General features: G+C 38.8%; 1 protein-coding gene across 2 annotated transcripts; it reads right to left on the bottom strand.

Annotated features, from left to right (window-relative positions):
- Nucleotides 1-3,141: 3,141 nt before the first annotated feature.
- On the bottom strand, nucleotides 3,142-20,233 carry kcnk10b (potassium channel, subfamily K, member 10b). Of its 2 annotated transcripts, none has more exons than XM_086275091.1 (7): nucleotides 20,176-20,233; nucleotides 16,155-16,570; nucleotides 9,070-9,187; nucleotides 7,243-7,403; nucleotides 6,807-6,999; nucleotides 6,569-6,711; nucleotides 3,142-4,864 (listed from the first exon to the last, which is right to left on the bottom strand). In XM_086275091.1, coding segments are annotated over exons 1-7 (1,680 nt in total). In that variant the 5' UTR covers nucleotides 20,177-20,233; the 3' UTR covers nucleotides 3,142-4,216. The 2 variants fall into 2 exon arrangements, with proteins under 2 accessions (XP_086131217.1, XP_086131216.1); XM_086275090.1 differs by lacking the exon at nucleotides 20,176-20,233 and adding an exon at nucleotides 19,575-20,117.
- Nucleotides 20,234-20,353: the final 120 nt, after the last annotated feature.

Below are 20,353 nucleotides of genomic sequence, written 5' to 3'. Positions count from 1 at the left end.
TGTTAACAACACAAAAGCCATATTAAACGCAGACTACTTTAGACCCGGAAGTAGGATTCGTCGCGTCATCACTGAACAACCGGATAGGGGGAGCAGAACAGGAAATGAGGTGTAGTAGTTTACAGAGTCACAAGCTTGGCAAAGGTATATCATTTAACCATGATATTTACTCTTAACTCTTAATTATGCAGCATCATGACTGTTTGACTCTGAGGGATAAAAATGATAAATCACATATCAGTTCAATAGACATCAAAGTCAAACATCCCCACAACCTTATTCTTACTTACCTTTAGGACCATTTACACAAAGGAGGCCTTTGGGTGAAGCCAGATTTAAGAATCCACTCATCATGATGCCCCAACTGCGAGATTTAGAAGTATACTGTCAGTAGATGTAAGCATCACGCTAAGAACGTTTACTTATTTATTTAAGTTTGGGGGAAACTGTTTGTTTGTTTGTTTGTTTGTTTGTTTGAGTTTAAAGCACTTTAGTTTTAGTTTAGCTTTAGAAATAAAATTTACTTTCAGGAAGTGACCTGATCCCTCCAAGAGTCAATGTAAAATTACTGTAAAGTTATTATGTCCCAACTCTTGACAGTTATTTCCACTGTGTTTTGGTAAATTGTGTTTTATTCATCCAGTTTTCTATGTGTGACTTGGCATATTAACCTTAGTGTGTACATGTATACCATGCTGCCGTACCCACGTCAGATCCTCATTATATTCAATTGAGGCACAAAGTTAAGAATTTGTTAAAAATATTATAATATTTAAAAGTGAGACAATATGAGGATCTTTTTCTTTGCTTTCTTTTCTTTTTTATAGTTTTATGTTGAGTTCGATGTTGTTTCTCTCGTGTTGTAAGTGTGTGTGGGGTGAAAGTATGCTGCATATTATTTTTTAGCATTTTTGCTGTGTCAGATTTTACATACCTAACTTTATATGTTTGGTTTGTGAGTCTTACTGTAGGGCATTTTCATTACCAGCTCAATCACACACAGACGCGTCCATCAAATGAGTTCACCGTCCTCTACAATATAGACGACTCTGATTAATTGTTTGAACACATGAGTAAGTAGACTAATGACTGACACAGAGCAATAATGTTCAAGAGTGAGATTAAAATCTGCTGGTGATTCATCATGTGTAGGAAAGCCATTGAGATAAGGGGACAGAGAGACAATGAAAGACAAAAGAGAAAACAAGGAGTGCAGCAGGATGAGATCACATCACTATCTGAAAGAAAGTTCCACAGATAACACCAATTGTTAAATGCAGATAATTTCTCTTTCTTCACTGACCTGTCTCCATGGCATTTCCTTTCTTTCTTTCTTTCTTTCTTTCTTTCTTTCTTTCTTTCTTTCTTTCTTTCTTTCTTTTAGGGCTGTCAGCTATTTTAAAGCAGGGTGCATGTGCATGAAGACCATGGCCTTCAGTTTTCTGCAACACTTTTCTGAAATAGTGTTGTATTAAACCACCCATCATAAAAACAATATATACAAACATTTTAGAAATTTGTCAAAAACTAGTTTAAAAGTTTTGTTTTATTTATTAAGGCAAATAAAACTGAATGCCCAAACATAAATCAGCACAAAGGACAAAAAATAATTCAGTGCCTAAAACTGCAGTTTCTGTTCTGTAAATAACTGTAATTTGACATCCTAATTTGAAAATAATGTGCTGTGGGCAACAATAATAATTATATTTAGCATTAAAAATATAATTTGAATGAAAGAACTTGTGCACACTGATGGACTGACAATTACAAAAACAGAAGAAAATTATTTTGTGCCGTTAATTAGGGCAGCTTTGACGTAAACCCCACATTAGATGGTGGTTAAATACATTTGTTAAGCTCTGTGCATAATGTGCATAATATTAACTGCAAAAAGCTTCACAGAGGAAGATTCACTATTATTACATATGTTATTTAAACAATTATAATAAAAAGTTTAAATGTTAAATGGAAATAAGAAAATGTAACTTAAATATATATTATATATTATAAATAAGAACTGTCAAAAAATGAAAAGAAGAAAAAGAGTAAATCAGCAGTGCTGATGAGGCTGTTGGTGTTCACACACTGCCATTTTCACTCTTTATTTTTCCAGCTTTGGTGTAGTTATCACAACAGTGCTGCTATTTCTTTGTTTTTATTGGTGCAAAACCTTTAAAGCAAGCATCATTAACTGTAGTTATCAATAGAATATGTGGTAAGGAGCACATTATGGAGGAGAAGAAGAATGGCTGAATTATATGTTTATATGGCTACCTTTAATCCAGAGCCTGACCAATCTAGGATCGTGAAGACCAATACTGATATTTTGTTGATGTGAAAATCTGATATTCCAATCATCTAAAAATATTTACATTTTTTTCAATATATATATATATATATTTACATATATAAACATATTTACTTGCTTACACCCAGCTTTGCTCGGATCACATGGTGTTGCCTTCCAAACACGTTGCTTCGTCCTAAAGGAAGTTGCAGTGTGCCCTCTGGTGGACAAATTATGCAATGTCAACACTTGCGACATGGTTGAAGGGTGTTTCTCTCATCTTTTATTGCCTTTTTTTGAAAGGCAATAAAATATGCTATTATGTATTGTATATAATACTGGCCCATTAATAAATTGGTCAGGCTCTACTTTATCTTAGTCCAAATTTTGTCGATACTGCATTCATTTTCTGTGAGTACTTACATAATGAATATACCTCTTATGTTTTGTTCATTTATTCAGTTTTAAAAAGGCACTCACTACATTTAATGTGACAAAAATAAACTGCACACAACAAACAGCCGCTCAGTGTGTCACAGGTTAGGGTCATGGAAAGGTTAATGCTATCATATCAGACAAGCAGGCTACTGGAACAGTGTGTGTGTGTGTGTGTGTGTGTGTGTGTGTGTGTGTGTGTGTGTGTGTGTGTAATGTTCACCTTAAGGAATGCATGCAAAGTACAACAGTGGTACATTTAATCCTGTAAAATTTAAAGCTGTTTTTGAGTGTCAGTAAATGTTTGCAAAATACAAATCAAGTGAAAATGGACTAAAATTTTAAGAAATGCTCCCGTCCACACATAGCAGTGTCAAGATGCTTTGTGAGTTGTGTTGTTAAAAAAGCAATACAAAAAAGAAACACGTTCAGTATATTTTACAGTTCAATGAAAAATACAACTTGGGTGATTTAAAAAAAGAAGTAAACATAGATGTAAACATGCTTGGCAAATACAAATTAACAGCATCACATTCATCAATTAAAATCCATCCAAACACTCTCAACGTGTTTGTGATCATTTGAATGTCATTAAAAAAATGCAATTGTGTTTTACATTACCGACAGTCTGTGTTTGTGTATGTTTGTCTGTGTTGATTCACAATTCAGAAAATGGTAACAATCATTACAGAGACACATTGTTTGTCTGTTGAGAGAAGAGTAGTAATGAAAGAAGTGTATTTTGCTCATTATGATAGCTGCAAATTCAAGCTTTCCAGTTAGTTTATGCCAGCAATGAATGGTTATGGTTGGTACCATGCACTTCAGATTGTTTTTTTTAAGCTGTTAACATATTGTAGTTTTTCGCATCAGGCTACATTTTCAAAGCCAAACATAATGTAGCAATCGTTCTACATGTCATCTAGGTAAATACGGCCTGTTGATCCAGCAAAAACACAACCTACTTTCCTCTGTTCGATAAATATTAAAGTCACTTTGTAGCATGCTGCTGGGCTAAAAATAGACCCCTAGAGTATGAGATGACAACCCATAGATCAATAATAGTACTGAATGAATGGCATGAATCTAGCTCTCAAGCGGTCCTGCCCACATTGTTAAAAAAATAAGATTCAGCATGAACAGATGGAAGAAGAGCCTTGAGGGCTAAAAAAAAATCAACAGAGCGGTTCAATACTGCTCCTGTAGAAATCAAAGTTCTTAAGTAGCCTATTTAACAGCAACATCTCAATGAGGTATTTCTACTACACCCTCTTCTGCACCGTTAGTTTTATTCATTTTTGGCAACACATTTTCTTCCCATAGCTATGGCATGATGACTGACTTCTTGGGAGCAGTTCCAATCTAAGCATAGGAAACAGAAAGGCACATTTCTTGACATCTCAAAGGACTGTGCACTCTCCCAGTCTGAGTATCTTTCACTCTTCCTGTCTCAACACTCCTTGTATGTGGATGAAGTGTTTGTGCATTCAATACTTAATTATTCTCACTGTCTTTGGCCAGTGCCGGTGTGAACCCATTCAACTTTGAGCGCTCCATTGTGTACTGCGAGAGGTTTGTCAGACTGGTGTTTCCCTCTTTTCTTTCTTTGTTTTCCTCATCTGGCTCACCATCTTCTTCTTCCTCCGTTCCCTCCTCCCCGAGCATGGCGCTGCCATTGTTTATGCTTAAACTTGCCCGCCGAACATCTTCAGGTATGTTCCTCCGCAGTTCACGGTTCTTGTTGCGCCTGGCCAGCTTACTGAGGGATCCGAATCGTAGGTTGAAGAGATTTTCCTCTGAAGATGATGCGGTCTCTTGCGTTTGCTCGTTTCCCTGATGATCGTACGGCTCGCATGCCCCCTTCAACCTCAGGTTGTTCAGTTTGCTGTCGATGCTCTCTTGGGAGGACGTCTTGAAGCGGCTAGCATCCAGACTGGCGAACAAAGCCCGTTTCTCTGGTGACAGCATGTCAAGGGAGTGAGCTCGCTGCTCTAGGCCAAGCTGACGGCGCTCCATGCTACGGATGGTGGCTGCCCGCTGGAGCTTGTCGTGGATCTCAACACTCAGACGTCGTCGAGTTTCACGAAACTCTGCTCGGACATTTGCCTTCCATTCAGCAGCATGTGCTTTAAACTCCCCAACCTATGAAATATGAACATGGAAACAAAGCAACAGTTAAAGGATAATATACAGATTAGCAACAGTATCCCATATATACCATTCAATATAGCACCATATAACATCTACTACTGACACAAAGAAAACGTAATTTCATAATTACGAAAGTGGTCAAAAGTAGCTTTTTACAGGCAAAGTCTCCCTGCCACTTTCAACTGTATTTGCTATTCTAAAGAGGCCCTATTATGCTTTTCTTTATCATATATATATATGTATATATATATATATATATATATATATATATATATATATATATATATATATACCACTACACTGTTGGATACTTATATTTAATGTGGCAAAAGTTCCAGTGAAACATTGATTCTCAAAGTTTTGAAGAGTGTTTCATTCATTTCAGAGAGCCAGCATACTGTTGAGAGAAAAAAACGAACCCATCAAAATAATTCTAAAGCCAATAATTTGTTAATTGAACATTAAGCTGTCAGGGAGCTTCACTGCTGGGCGTGAACTCTTCCAATATATCACAAAAGGTCCTTTCATTACTAACTTGGCACAAGCCTGTTTTCAGTTTAACACAAAAGTTTAGTAATGTAATAAATGTACGCTCGAGCAAAAGTGTTTAACCCTCATCAGGTCTGTGATTTAGTAGTCATTAATTACTAAGTTTGTGTGTTGCTTTTACTTAATATCTGAAACCTGTTTTGTTCATTCTAACTGTTGTGCTAAATTATAGCTTTGTAGCCATTAGTAAGGTTGGATCTTACATTTACCAATATCAGCCTTGGAAATATTAAAGAAAAGCTACTGTCTAAAAGACTGCACTCATGAATGTTAGACTCAGTTGACCTATGCCCCATTTTCATTGCCCTTGCTTTAAATACTTCATTTCCAATTATTCTTCTTACTCTTACGCCCAGCTGGCATCAGGTTAATATTGATTTTCTTAAATGTTCATGAAAAGACAAGATGCTTTTAAAGAGAAGGGTCACTAGGGAAACATGCATATCCACTTGTTGGTTGCTGATTGGTTGCTGGAGGTTGCTGGAAGTTGATAGAGTGAAAACATTTGCAAACACCCAAACAATGCTGCATGGCAAACCTCTTTGTGATTGCTTTGGTGACAAGTAGTTTGCTGAGTCATTTGCAAATACTTGTAAACTACTTGCCAAGCAGTGGTGAAACTGAAAAGTGGAACATATTGAAAAGAGAAAGCATCTGCCTTCAAAATAAAAGTTGTCTTTCTGAAAAGTAAATGGCGAGGGTTTGCAAAATTACAGATGTTGGTGGAAATCTGCATTCAACCAAAGACATCACAAGGAGGTTTTTGGTGCAGCACCCTCTTTGTAACAGATTTTAATTAGTGGCACACAGCAACCTCCAGCAAGCATTACCAACCGCTTGGGGAAATACATATTTTTCCATCGTGAAACACTGCTATGCCAGGGGGATGCCACCTGGTCTCTAAGCTTGTGCGACTGAGGTCTTTAAGAGATGGAAGCACAAGACAATACAAGGAAAATAAGAATGCTTTTAATTCTGAATACTGCAGCACCGTAGTGAGATCCTAAAAATAAAAAAATTGAGACACAAACCACAGATCATTTTTAACTCACTATAGATATTTTAATAATTATAACATATAAGATGCTGCCTCTGAACCTTCAGATCCAGAGTAGAGTTGTAAAATAATACATATACAAGACTTACCTCCTCTTTGGTCTTTTTAGACAGTACTCGGAGCCAGTCTCCGATCATGCTGAGGACGGCTGCAAAGTACGCTAAACCTATGAGGATCCAGAACCACACCAGAGGCTTGTACCACTTCATGTAATCGATCTTGCGATTTCCACCTGAAGAGGAAGGAAAATGTCGTTATGGTCAGAAATTAAGCCCAAAACTTCAACAGAACAGCTTATTGTGCCCGAATTTTGGAGCGTAGCTCTACCTGCCACGTAGTCTCCTATTCCCACTGTAGTGAGCGTGATCACGACAAAGTAGATGGCATCCAGTGTGGTCCAGCCTTCAATGTGTTTGAAGATGACAGCAGGGATGGTGACAAAGACAATGCAGCCAGCCAGGATGAACAGGATAACAGATGTGACCCTTATCTTCGTCTGGCTAATCTGCTTGTGTTTTTGCTGAAAAGAACAGGAGGTGCATTTAGAACCAATATAAGCAACTAAAAAGATGATGTAAGAGTGACAGTGTGAGCCACAAAAAGCAATGAAACATGGCTCACAAACAAAAAAGAAGACACCATTACATATGCCATTAGGGTAAGAATAAAAATGCAGCTAAATGTTAGAATGATATCTGCATATTTGACTTTTTTACACAGCCAGTAAAGAAGAAAACATCACAATGTGTTACTTGTATCTCACCCTGAATATCTTTTCAACTTTTAAGACACTTTTTACAAAGATGGTCCCCAGCTGGTCTCCGATCCCCGCCAACAAGAAGCCAAAGAGAGGGATGCCAAATATGGCATAAAGGATGCAAAAGATTTTCCCGCCTTCCGTGCTCGGAGCTATGTTTCCGTAACCTGTTGAACAATTGAAAGCAGAATGAGGAGGAGGGGAGAAGAAATGAAGAAACAGGACCGGAAGGTCAAAAAACAAAGCAGGGCTGAGAAGAGTGAGTGGTAAGATGAGAAGCAGAAGACAATCAAGACCTCCTTATGCAACATAATCAATTGAAGCTCTTATGTAATACTTCAGTTCCAGGAGCAGGGCTTGAGGTAAGTAATGCAATAATTAGATTCCCCTTAAAGAAAATTGAATTAATAATGACATACTATGATACAGGGAGGTAAAAGGAAGGAGCTTGAGGAGCGTCAGGCAGGAGACACAAATCACTATCTCCTGTTTTAACCTGCTGAAAAGCAGAATATTAGCATAATACCTGTTCTTTGTGTAGAATATACTACCTTTATTGAGAGAAGTAATATGTTTACACATGTTGGACAACATACAGTACAGTGCAAAAGTCTTAAGCCACCTCTCATTGCTTTTTACTTCTAATTGTGGATATTGGATCAGAAAATATTGGTATATTAGTGAAAAAAAGTATATTAGTAAAAGAAAATGGAGTCAATGGCTTCAGCATCAGAAAAAGAAAGCATGCAAGGATCTATTTCAAATTTCAGTCTCTTTAAGAGAAACACATTAACAGTATATATATTGCTCATATAATTTTAAAATGAGTGTCTTCAATTTTTCAAGCCACTGGACATAATAGATCAAAGGAAAAATATGATGTCCTTAAGGAGGCTTCAATCTTATCCTGTTTATCTGTAGAGTTAAAGCCTCCCTGTTTTTGTTTCTGTGGAATGTCTAATTAATATTGATCGTATCCTGCTATCTTTGAAGGTCTTCTCAAATATTTTCTTTTTCTCTTAATTAAAAATACATATAATTTGCTTTTTTTTATTATTAATGGAGGGGGTCCTATGGGGTGATATTTGTGTTGATCTTCTATTTGTGCACTAGATTAAATGAAGCAAGCTACCAGGTTAATTAAATTTCTAGACTACACCATTAAGGAGGTCAGGGACATGCTGTTTTTCCAGTCACCTAAAGGATGGTACCCACAGCTGATAGAGGGAATACAAACAGTAGTGCCTCAGCTTTGATTTTGTGATTGTATATCAAAATGTTCCATCTGATCAAAGCCAGGTACCCAAAGTCTTTTTACTTTCATTTTAAAAAGAATTTCAGTGAGTCACAATTTACTGTTTCTCTTTAAAAAGCAACAAAGGGCAAAATGAGACAATTAAAAAAAACTCAACAGTGTCTTCATCATACACTGAATAATGAGTCAGGTCTCACATACATCTTCAACAAAATTACATCAGACTGAATTCTCGTGAAGGGGACTCCCTCTCTCTCATATATACTTAAGAATGGCAAGGCTTAACATTGATGCCATTTAGTAGTCCTCACTACTACAAACTTTTTTTCCTTCTCGTACATCCTCTTACATCTGTTCACGCTGTATAAATGAAGACTGTGCTTTTGAGAGTACCTCGTGCATGTATTTTTTATGAGATTTGAGGTTCGCCTCAGTCGACATTATTCTTAGATTGTTAAAATTGAGTTCAAAAGGAATTTTGATGGTTCACACGTACAATGAAAATTGCATGGACTGTCAGCAATACCAGGTTCATCGTGTTTTAGAGTAATAAAGAGAGCATTATCTAATAGTTTTACCGATAGTTGTAATGACAGTTCCAGCGAAGAAGAAGGCACTGCCCAGGTCCCAGTGACTGGAATTGTACAATGTGTCTCCAGTAGGCCTCACTCCTCCACTCACAGAATCTATAGCATGCTGGAGAGTAGAGAAATATAGAAATTATATGGATTAAAAGTATTTAAAATTGCTTAAAACTGAAATGTGTACTTTGACATAATTAGTGAAAGTCATGCCAAAATGCTTAATAGCAGCTGGCTCCTGTTTTGCCGCTGAGCTTTTACAAACCCATCAAAGCTATGACTGTATGCCAGCTCAGCTGATGACAACACAACAAACACGTGTCTGCTTTGATTTCACTATACACAGCCCCAATGGTGTGAACAGAGTGAGTAACAACGTCCTACTATTGTTTCTGTTACATGCGCCTCTATGTATTGCAATTGATTGCGTAACACTCGTGAGGAAACTGAGATTAGATCCAGTGCAACGATCTCCAACATCAGCCCAGAAGGTCACCACCTGAATACAAAGAAAAAAGGCTCTGAACAATAGAGGAAGGGAATGCAAGTTAAATGAGGTCTGAATCATTCTTATATCCGTGGAACGAGCAGGGGCGCTACCAAGGGGGGTCCTTGGTAGCGGAATAAATAATTTATTTATTACTGCATATGTGATTTTTGTCATTCATATTGTGTCACTTTGTAGGTCCCTCACAATTTATAGTCATCACCCCATCACCTTCGGCACTCCTGCACTGTTTTGCTTTTGGTGTGCCACCACAAAATTTTTGGTGGTGCCCACATGGCCACCCCCATGAAGAAATTCTGGAGACGTCCCTGGCCTTGAGGCTGTGGATTGAGTTACACTTAATTAAATCAGCTGATAACTGTTGTAGTTCAGTCCAGACTCGTATTGTGTTGATCTACCGTTTTCTGACTGTTGTGAACTGTAATTGGAAACTCAATAACTAAGCATTGCAATAAACATGTATAGTTGCTCTTTTTTTAATTTCCTCTTGATCATCTTTGGCTTGTGAGTTTAAAAAAAGACTTGTTTGTTTTTTTAAATGAGAGAAAGGCAGTGAAACTTAAGTAAAAGGTGGTGCAGCAGGCTCTTCTGAGCCTTTCGAATTACTAATCGTGTGCACATCAAGTTGATCTGACCACAGGATGCGTTTAAACTGTTCAGTGTCTGGCTCTCTTCGAGGAGCTGTTTCTCCACACACCCAGTTTCCATGTTTTCACAGTTCACATGGACCAAATCCACACAGACTCTCACTTGCAGCCCAAACACTGCTGTTTCCCTGTTGTTCGTTCACGTCAGCCTTTTTTTCTGCGTTCCATCGACTAGTTTGTCTAGTGCAGGGAAAACATTTACTGCTTCATTATTTTCATTGATTGCCTTCTGTGCTCCATTATGCTGCCATGAAAAGTTCATTGACTATCATTTGGTCTTTCTACATTTTCTGTTTATGGGCATGCTGTGTTCTCTACACAAGCATTTATAGTTCTTTATCTTTAGGCTCAAAACTTCTGCTGACATGAAAGTCACACAGAGCAGCCCCCATTTTATACAGTGAGATGTGAGATAACCTTTCAGAGAGTGCAGAGCGGTATAATAAAATATGTATGAACTGCCGTGATACGCATTTTACAGCAGAGAGTCTGGGACCACTAAACACATAGCTGCACATGCCTATTCAGAATCTTACATGTGATTACCTCGGCTCCATCAGTGCCCTCTCTCCCTAATGAGACAGATTTTTTGTACCTATAATTAGGCAGTTTCAATTACGTTACTTCATAGGTTTTAGCAGACACAGCTGCTTTATGGGGGCAATATCAAAGTGGTAATTATATAATAAACCCCAAATAACCTAATTCTGGAGTCAAGGGAGAGCTATATATAGCCGCACAATGTATCTGAATACTGTATGAGGAGATCTATTTTTGGCACTTGTCTGTTTCTCAGCCATGTTCATGCTTCATGAGAGAAAAATCCTCCTTTTGCACATGCATTTTGGAGCCATGAGGATGGTGACTTGTGTTGTGTTGCAGTACATTAATTAGCAAGACAAATGGTGTTTTCGTTTCACGCCTCGTGCTCCTTTCTATTTTGATTTCACCAAAGAATCACTGCAGAGTGCTCACGAGTCCTCGTGGCTAATGTGTTTTCTGTTTCTTCAGTGCAGGATCATTACAGAGCAAACACACTCACTGCAGATTTTTATCCTCTCGGTGTGCCTTTCTACCCCACAGCGGGGGACAGCGGTGATCCTGCCAGCACGGTGCCTTGCTCTATCCTTCACCCAACCTCATTGTGATACATTGCCAAGCACTGTCCTCTGCAGCACTTTCAACATTACTAATATCTAAAGCTTTAACCTAACCCCCTTGAAGACTTAATGCTTGTTGCAATGAAGGACACTGAGGTCCATCATATACAATCAGGGTAAAAAGAAAGTGCACGGTCTCTTTCTAAGGTTACGTATCACGGTATAATAATAATATAAAATCATCTGGTCCTTACCAGGTCCTAAAATTATTTTAGTTCCAGCTCAGATGAACAGCATCACATGATATATTATACCATATTTTTTTAACAACTAAGCCAAAATACAGAAACAGTGGATTTAAACTAATTACATATAGTGATCCAGTAGGTTACAGAACCTTTAGCACCAGTAGCTTGAGTAATCCTTTTCAGTAATCATCATCAGTCTGTCACATCATTGTGGAGGAATTTTGGGATACATATAACTACAACATTACTTCAGTTCATTGAGGTTTGCAGGTGTCCCTTTATGCACAGCTCTCTTAAGGTCCCAGGACAGCACTTCAGTCCATTGCAGCACATTGACTCTTTCCCTTTTTAGCCGTTCTGTTGTAGTTTTGTTGCTGTGCTTGTAATCAAATCTTGTTGCGTGACCCAGTTTTGTCTAGAATTGATATATGCAGGTTTGACTCACTGACTATAAGGTGCCCAGATCCTGTGGCTGCAAAACAAGTCCAAGTCATTACGCCTCCACTATCATGCTTAACAGTTGGCATGAGGTGTCCTGATATGCTGAGTTTCGTTTTTGCCAAATGGGGCATTGTGCATGTCTGTTCAAAGCACATTGTTCCAAAATCGCGTTGTTGTTTGTTCAGATGCAACTTTGCAAACGTAAGCCAGTTTTAACATTTCACCTGTTAACTTCGGGCCTGTTGACTCATGTCTAAACTTGTGAATTTGCTGTGATTTCCACTCCTCGGAAACTTTGGAGCTATCTTGAAAGCTTTCCACGTATGAATAATCTTTCTTACTGTAGAATGATCGATCTCAGATTGTTTGGAAATGCCCTTGATGAGCAGTAACAATTGGTTCTCTAAGATCATTGCTGATGTCTTTAATCCTGAATGCGCACACATCAGAATGCTCCACATAAGCAAACTACCAAAACCTTTGCTTTTATAGATGTGCTCACACTTTTTCCTGATTAATTAATTTAAATGCACTTTTTTAGATTATGAATAATAGCATTGTGCAAAATATCATGTGATTTTCATTATGTCTTCACAGAATGGTTGTATATGGCTGGTTTTTATGATTGACTTTTCATGTGGAACAGGTGATCAGATTCAAATGAAAATAGCAATATAATAGTGAGGGGAAAAAAAAGTTTATTATTCATGCTTAAAAGCCCAGTGTTAAGCTGTGGGGGTATTTTCAAGGAAAACCTGAAATGGAAATGAGTAGAAATGAATCTTTTTTGCCTTTCTTTTTCAGTGCAGCCATCTAAAGAGCTTAGCCTTCACTAGTTAGTGGAGCATTTTGATTTCGCATTTGATCAAGTATGTAGAATTTGCTTGACGTTTTCCGGAAAAGCACAATTTGTGCTACATAAGATTATGACGGAAATGGCAGCACAACCTGGCGTAGATTCTACTGCAGGTAGCTCAGTGAATACAAAAGTTTATTTTAAATAAGTGACTCATCAATAAATGAGACCTGACTGGTGTCAGTAATAGCACGGCTTCACATCGTGCCATAGTGTGAGTCATCAAAACAGCAACAGGAAAGCCAATTAGGTCTGCTGTCTTCGTGGGCGCACAGTGGGTGCGTGGACGACACAAATATTGAAGAAGACACGAGGAGGTCAACAGACGTGCATGGGCACACACTCACACACATTAAATCAACACACGCTGTGCCCTAACAAGAGCTTGCGATGTGATATACTGTCTGCTTCCATCTCAGGCATGCACATGCTTCCCAAGGTTGCCATTTTTCTGTCAACTCCTCCACCAAACAGTTTGACAACAGTGAGTCACCGCTGCTGTGTCCCCGCATAAAGGCTTCGGCTGAGTGACAGGCTTGACATAGCACACACAGGCCGATAATGGAAACTGTTAGAGGACTGGGCATACTTTTTGATGGAGTACTTGTGAAGCAGCATGTCCTCCAGGCTTTTGCTTGAGACACCAGGGAAAAAAAGTGTTATTTGTTCATATGAACTTCACACATGGCTTACACTTAGTATTGGAATCCCATAACAACTCAGCAGATCAACATTATATCTACTGATTTACAGAAATTTACATATTATGTTTTGATTATGTTAGTACATCACTTATGAAGCTACGATAGAAAGGAGAGGAGTAGCAGTAAAAAGCTCATCATTATACACATAAGTGCACAAACCGAGCATGACTAATTTGCCACTATTCTTAATTAACTATATCAGATCAATGACTTGACATGCCATTAAACATTTTCTCATCTATCTGAATTAGATGATTTGTCTAGAAGAATCTCATGTCTATGATTCCAGCACTTTTACTTTGAGCAGCAGGAGGTGTGTGTGCCTGCTGGTCTGTGTAATGAATAATTGATTCCCTCCGGACCCCAGGCACTCCATGCTAAAGGTTCTAATTTCCACACACTCCTCCATAAGACATACTGTTATTGATTTTTGAAAGCTCTTGATAGGGCTTTTGTGGCTCAAAGGTTGAGCACTGCTAGAGAAATAAAAGAAGAAGCTAGAAGCAGAAGAAGAAAAGAACAGAGGTGGGTGTGGAGAAGGAGAGAGGCAGTCCAATATTCACTAGAGTAGTGTTGAAGATATTAACGTCAAATGGAGCCATCCTAGTGGAAAGTGGAACACACCATTAGCATTGCCATTTGGTTGTTTCCAAGTCTTTACTATTTTCAAGCTACATTCGAAAAACAGGAAAGCACAAGATTTCTAAAAGGCTGTTTTTTTTTCTCTCCATTGCCAAAAAAAACCTATTTTCAGTCTCTTTTGATTCCTGTTAATTGTGTGCTTGTGTTTGTATTTCAGCTCTTGTGTTACTCAGTTCTTTTGATTGTCCAGAATGTTTCTTTCTTTTATTTCTAGATGTTTTCTGCAAACTGATTGCTTTTTCCCATCACTCCCTCACAAATCAAACTTCCCACTCACCCACTCGTACATCTCAAATCATTTTCCACTCCCCTTTGCAGTTGTAAGTGTCAGCTGGGTGTAGTGACCTTAAATCTTGATCCATAATTTTGGATGTGGTGCTAGAGAGCAATGTGAACTGCTGCCATAGTGTGTTATAAAGCGGCTGACACCATAAAAATGCATTGTAAAATGCGCCGTTAAGTTTCAATGAGATGGGAATGGTTCTGTTTTGTGGGTCTGCTTGATAGTGCGCACAATTATAAAAAAGTTTCACAAGCTGGCTTGGTAAAATGTGGAACACTCTAAAGACAGCGTCAGACCATATGCCGCAGGTTTAAGAGTTATCAGGCGAGTTTTTTGGGCGAACAGCTGTGCCCAGTAAAACACCGGCACCCTGCTTCTATGCAGCAGATGCTGTATTGAGGGGGAAAGCAGATAGTGACGGGATTTTGGGGAGACTGTTTAGAATATTGAGTTTCTGAAATCTCTCTTGGGTCTTTAAAGATTTTAACAATTTTTGTATGTCATAATAGAGCAACATCACACAGTATTAAAAAGAAAACATTGAAAAAAAACTTGGTTCCTGACATTTCTCACAGTAAATATAACAGCGCTGTCACAGCCATGAGCTTGTTTCCTTATTTAAAACATGTGGGCGTTGTTAAAGCTGCACTCTGGAATTTCATATCGCACTAACACATCTATTATTGAAGGTTTTTTAGCTATGCAAATACAAGTTAGTTATTTGTCAAATAAAATGGGAGAAAATTGGCCTTATTGCTATCATTACTCTGTCTTTACACAGCAAGAAAACTAGAGAGAGCTGCAATTAAATAAAAAAAATGTTTGTTGTGAATATAGCATAAAGGTCATTGTGAAGACATTTTTTGCCCTCTTCTCAATGATCATGCTGTCTTTTGTTATGTAATATCAGGCTGCATGTACTGGTGTATGTGTTCTAAAAGATCCGTGTTTATTAGAAAACTAAATGCATTTAGGTTTCTATGGGAGGGTTGATTGTTATCAGTTATCAGCTGTTACTCAGGAAACCGTCATTCAATGGGAAGGGCAGAACAAATGTCTTGGTCAGGCTGTAGCAAGCAGCAGCCATATAATTTGATTAAAAGTGCCTCAAAAAGCCCTGAGAGCACAAACAATTTTTAAATTGTATAAAATTCAGTGGCTCCAAATCCCTTACTTTAGTGCAAAAATGAAGGAGTTCACCCACTGTAGTTTTTATTAAGAGGTCAAAACTATTTTTGTGCCAAGCTGTAAATGTGTTCTTTAACGCTGTAAAGTTGGGCATTTTTCCATGGGAGTCTGTGAGGATTGACTTTTGGAGCCAAGTTTAAGAGGCCATTAGAGTAACTGCAGTTTTTGGCACTTCCACATTCCCTTTATTTAACAGAAAGGAGCACTGTGCAGTCTTATCGTAGCTACTTCTTAATCACAAAATAGGCCCACTGTAAAGGATACCATGCTTTGCCATCTTTTAAACTCTGCTCCGATCCAGGGGACCCTGCCTCCTGCTCTACGACAACTGGGAATAGCGCCAGCTCCCCATCCTTTTACCTCTACCTAGTTGCTCGGTACTATAATAAAGTGCACAGAGGCTGCCAAAATGCCTGGAAGAAGGAAACAAACACCAGACAATCATGTCCACTTTCAAGCGCTTACCTTGATGATGGCATCCAGCTCATTGGGAGTAACACATGGGTGCCTTTCGAGGAAAGAGGCCTTCTCCAGGGTGATGCTAGTTTTCAGGTTGCTCTCAAATGGCTGCTCCAGAGCCTTGAAGGCAAGACCTCCACAAACCAGGTAGAGAACAACCACAATGAACACCGCCAGCACCGTCTTCCACTTCATCACTGAGTGGAGCCCTGTTGTCGAGCCATCAGAGTTGGTGTCCATGCTAGCCACAACACTGGCAGAGCGAGATGAGATGGACAAACGTGGCAGTGGACAGTGACCACTGGCTTTCGGGTCGCAGCCCATTGGGTTTTGCATGGTGGCAACACTTGCCTGGACCAGGGTTGACTTCACCATGCCAGGCTGGACCTTTTTGGGAGGGACCAAGTTGGTCTGGACTGCCACTAGCAAAGAAAGTAGGAGGGAAGAAAGGGCTGTTGTAACACTTTTTTTTTTTTTTAATATAGATTACAAAGATGGAAACACCAGTGGTTTACTGCACGTTTGTCTCTCTGATGGTCATTTATGATGTGTTATAATAATTGGCTAAAGGCTCTTTTTGTAAGAACCTTTTACCTAAATCAACAGGCATTTGGACATTTCATTTGTTGATTTATGCGCAGATTCTTTTTCTTTTCACCTTTTCTCTCACCTTCAGCCTTTCTTTTGGTTTATATTTCGAATTTTGTGTTGTGGAGACATTAACATAATTTCATTACAACTGTTTAAAACCTATGTGTCCTTTATGAAGCTTTGAAAACATTTTATACCTCCTACACTGGGCTAATAAAAGGCTTTTTGCAAAGTCAAACACTATTAGAAAAAAATCTAGTTATCCAGCCTACAGCTCCGCCAAACATAACAAGACTCCTTTGTCATCTCAGAAGCTTGTTATCCTGAGAATTTCTTCATATAAAATGTATTTCAGATTTCACTTGTGAAAAGGGGTCCACAATCACTTGGCCTCACATCTGCCTTACAGATCATAATTTGTACTCTCATTTTAACATCTGATTTCAACCCTGCTCTGTTACAACACATGGATGGATGGATGGATGGATGGATGGATGGATACAGATATATAAAAAGCACACCAATGAAAACCTTACAGTAATGTTGGCAGAGGTGAAGGTGAAAATTGAGTTACTCTCTTTGAATGGAAGCAGGATCCAATTTTTCTAATGGACTGTAAGTGAGGGATAAGTGCCACTTTCAGTTATTGTCTTCCAAAGAGGTTTCATAACAAATGCATGTGTACTGTAGCAGGTCAACCATCAAACATCACCTATGGAGATAGCCAAATTTCGACTTCCTTAATGTATATAAAGCACTGCGTGAGCTTTTTCAGAGCTCTAGACTTCACCCCTGCCCTGACGCCCCCACAACTCCAAAAAGGGAAAGCATGGAGTGCCTCTGAGCCATGGGTGGAGCTTGTTGTCTGTGATGTAACCTTTGAAGGTAGGGATGAGAAATGTATTTGTTTTTTAAATGGGGTGATATTACTTTTGGGATATGCTAAGTACAATGCACACATGCTTAATCAAGTATTTATGACTTTAGAGGAGGGGACATGTATTTCTTTAATATTTCCTGGAGACTTATTCCATCTTGCCTAAACCTCAACTTAACACATAAGGGACTTGCTTTCTGTTCCCGTAGTGTGAGTGTTTAAACAGATTCAGGTCCCCACAGCATGATCATGCACTCGCGCGCGCACACACACACACACACATCGACCCATGAGTCAAAGAATGTCCAGGAAGTGGCTTGTTCCCTGATCTAAGAGCTATTCATCTTCCGAGTCAATTCTTATATAAAAGACTGAATCAATAACACCAATGTGATGTCAGCTTAAGGTGGAGAAAAACACTTTCGGTTTATAGTATCTGTCTTTAAAGGTGCTGACTGCAATAGAGCACAAATCTATTAGAAAAAAAAAAAAGACTGGGTGGTGAATCAGCTGGAAGACTCAGTATAGTATGCTATATTTGGTGCAATGTTTTTTTTAGAGATGAAGTGGAACAGTTACTGGTTAGTGAATTTCAAACTAGGCCAAGTCCATGACTAATCTAACTAAGATTTTAATTTTCTTTTTATCACAGTGTTTGACTGCGTGAAATTAAATAAATTAACTATGACTGAATGTCATATATTTAGTTTATTTGGTTCATTTCAAAGTCAACTTCATGCACTTCTGAGAAAAAGCAGAGAATATGAAACTATAATCTATATTTTACAGCTAGAGTTGAAACCAGAAGTGCAGTGAGCACTATAAGGTTTGCATTTCACCTTTCTGAGGCTATGATCCATTAATGCAAAATCCTTTTTGAACCATGCAACAGCTTCGAATTGATTTTTGCAAATTAAATAAGGCTTGAGTGGAAAGTGGTGTTTTTTCTTTTTTTTTATCTGATCTCAACCTCTCAGCCCTCCCTTTGGATCCAAGTATGTCTGGCCAAAGCAGAGGAAATGTTCTCATGTAGTGATGCCCCTCATGTCGACCACAAAGATGGACATACAGAGCATGTGGATACAGATAAGGAGTTTGATGACAGTATCTATCATATTTACATCTGATGTACAGTTAAGTGTACAAAAAGAAGTCTAGTGGTATTAAACATAAAGGCTCAGGCAAGCTTTAGGCCCTGTGGCACTGGGCAGGTTGTAGGCGTTTAATTCGGCAGCTGAGCCTCAAATTTCAAACATTAAATCAAACCCAGTGCACCCCAAACACTTCCGGCAGTGACTGATTTCAAAATAAAACCTCTGTTAAGGGAGGCGCAAGCTTCCTCAACACGATACCCATGCATAGTGTATTAAAGCAGAATTCCTTTCCAGCAGTGACTGGAGACTTAGCACGACTCTTATATGCTTTTGAAAGGGCAAGGGGTACATGAGCCATGATATTATTTAAAACAACAACAACAACAACAACAACAACAACAACATTTCTCTTCAAATAAAAATCGCATGTCTGAAATTCTTATAAATTCTATTCCTAAGTATAATGATGTCTTTTAGATGGCGACATTATTTTTAAGTAGACACATTTTACAGCCTAGTTCTCTTTTGAAATCTCTTCCGCTCTCATACTGGTTATTTCTGCCAGAGCTCCGCATCCAGCAACGTTGCTTTATACGTCTGAGCGGACAGATAGTGCAAACTAGAAAAGCCGCGTTGTCGTATATGAATGGTAATTTTGCATCACAAAAGCAAATAAAGGGACCGCTCAATTAAATGAAAAGAAGCAAAAATATGAATTTCTGTATACTGAATCTGTGAATAATGCAGCCTGATGAGATTGTGTATCAAGTATTTCCATTCAGATGTTTAGGCTACTGACATTAAGAGTACTATTTAATTGCATATCTGAAGTTATTCCACAGTAAAACAGCAATATTCACCAACCTTGTTCTGGATCCCAGTTAACTTGTTTTCTCGGGTTTTCTATTGGAAATTTCATCTCTAGGTTTGGCTCAGTGAAAACGCAGGTAAATTCAGTCAGCGTGATCGCAGAAATACAGGAAAAAATGGACAAATCACAAGAAATTCATGTTGGACACATCATCTTTTCATCGAAGTGGGAGTGGATTGCACAAAGGAATAAAGGCATCGCAAAACCGCATTGTCTGTCTTCCTTTCTTGCACCCCCTCCTTTTTTTTCCTTCTCCACCTCGCCTAGACGCGTGGTGTTCGCCTGACAGACTGACAGAGATACGTGTGGCACCTTGCACTGAGCAGTGGCTCCACTCCGCGGTCCAAACCACTTCCAAACTCACACTAGAGCACGCACGCAAATGGTCCGGTCCAGAAACACAGCCGGAGTGTGGCCCAACCTAGCAACTTTACGCACGCGTTACACCGGCAGCGAGAACAACGAGGGAGGATGCTGTCCCCTCCCTTTAATTCAAATAAGCGCTCTCCTCCACCTGCCTTCATTGTTAATGTGCATCGAGCTTTGCATCAGAGGCATTTTCTCTCATTGTGGAATCCGATTTTCAATACTCACTCTTATATTTTCCCCCAAAACCAGATGATCCTATTATCGTTACCGTAACCAGCGTCTGACCACATGGCGCAAAGATGATCACCAAATCAGAGGCAGACTTAACCCATTACATCATTCACGCATGTGAGGAAAACTGTATTATTTATGAGCTTCAGTGGTACAGGGAGGTCACCTCTTC

Source organism: Aulonocara sp. 'chitande type north' Nkhata Bay, linkage group LG19 (assembly GCF_057382095.1).
Source record: "Aulonocara sp. 'chitande type north' Nkhata Bay isolate Kocher_YH1m ecotype deep benthic linkage group LG19, A_spYH_male_GT1.1, whole genome shotgun sequence".
In the NCBI taxonomy this organism is placed as follows: domain Eukaryota; kingdom Metazoa; phylum Chordata; class Actinopteri; order Cichliformes; family Cichlidae; genus Aulonocara; species Aulonocara sp. 'chitande type north' Nkhata Bay.
Note: the sequence above shows the minus strand (reverse complement) of the source record. Positions and strands in the feature narration are given on the sequence as shown.

Coding starts and splice junctions, on each gene's coding strand:
- kcnk10b (XM_086275090.1), bottom strand. CDS start 19,629: ATGAAATTTCCAATAGAAAACCCGAGAAAACAAGTTAACTGGGATCCA. Junction 16,571..19,574: donor TAACTGGGATCCAGAACAAG/GTTGGTGAATAT, acceptor TTTCTTTGCTAG/TGGCAGTCCAGACCAACTTG. Junction 7,404..9,069: donor AACTGTCATTACAACTATCG/GTAAAACTATTA, acceptor ATTGTTCAACAG/GTTACGGAAACATAGCTCCG.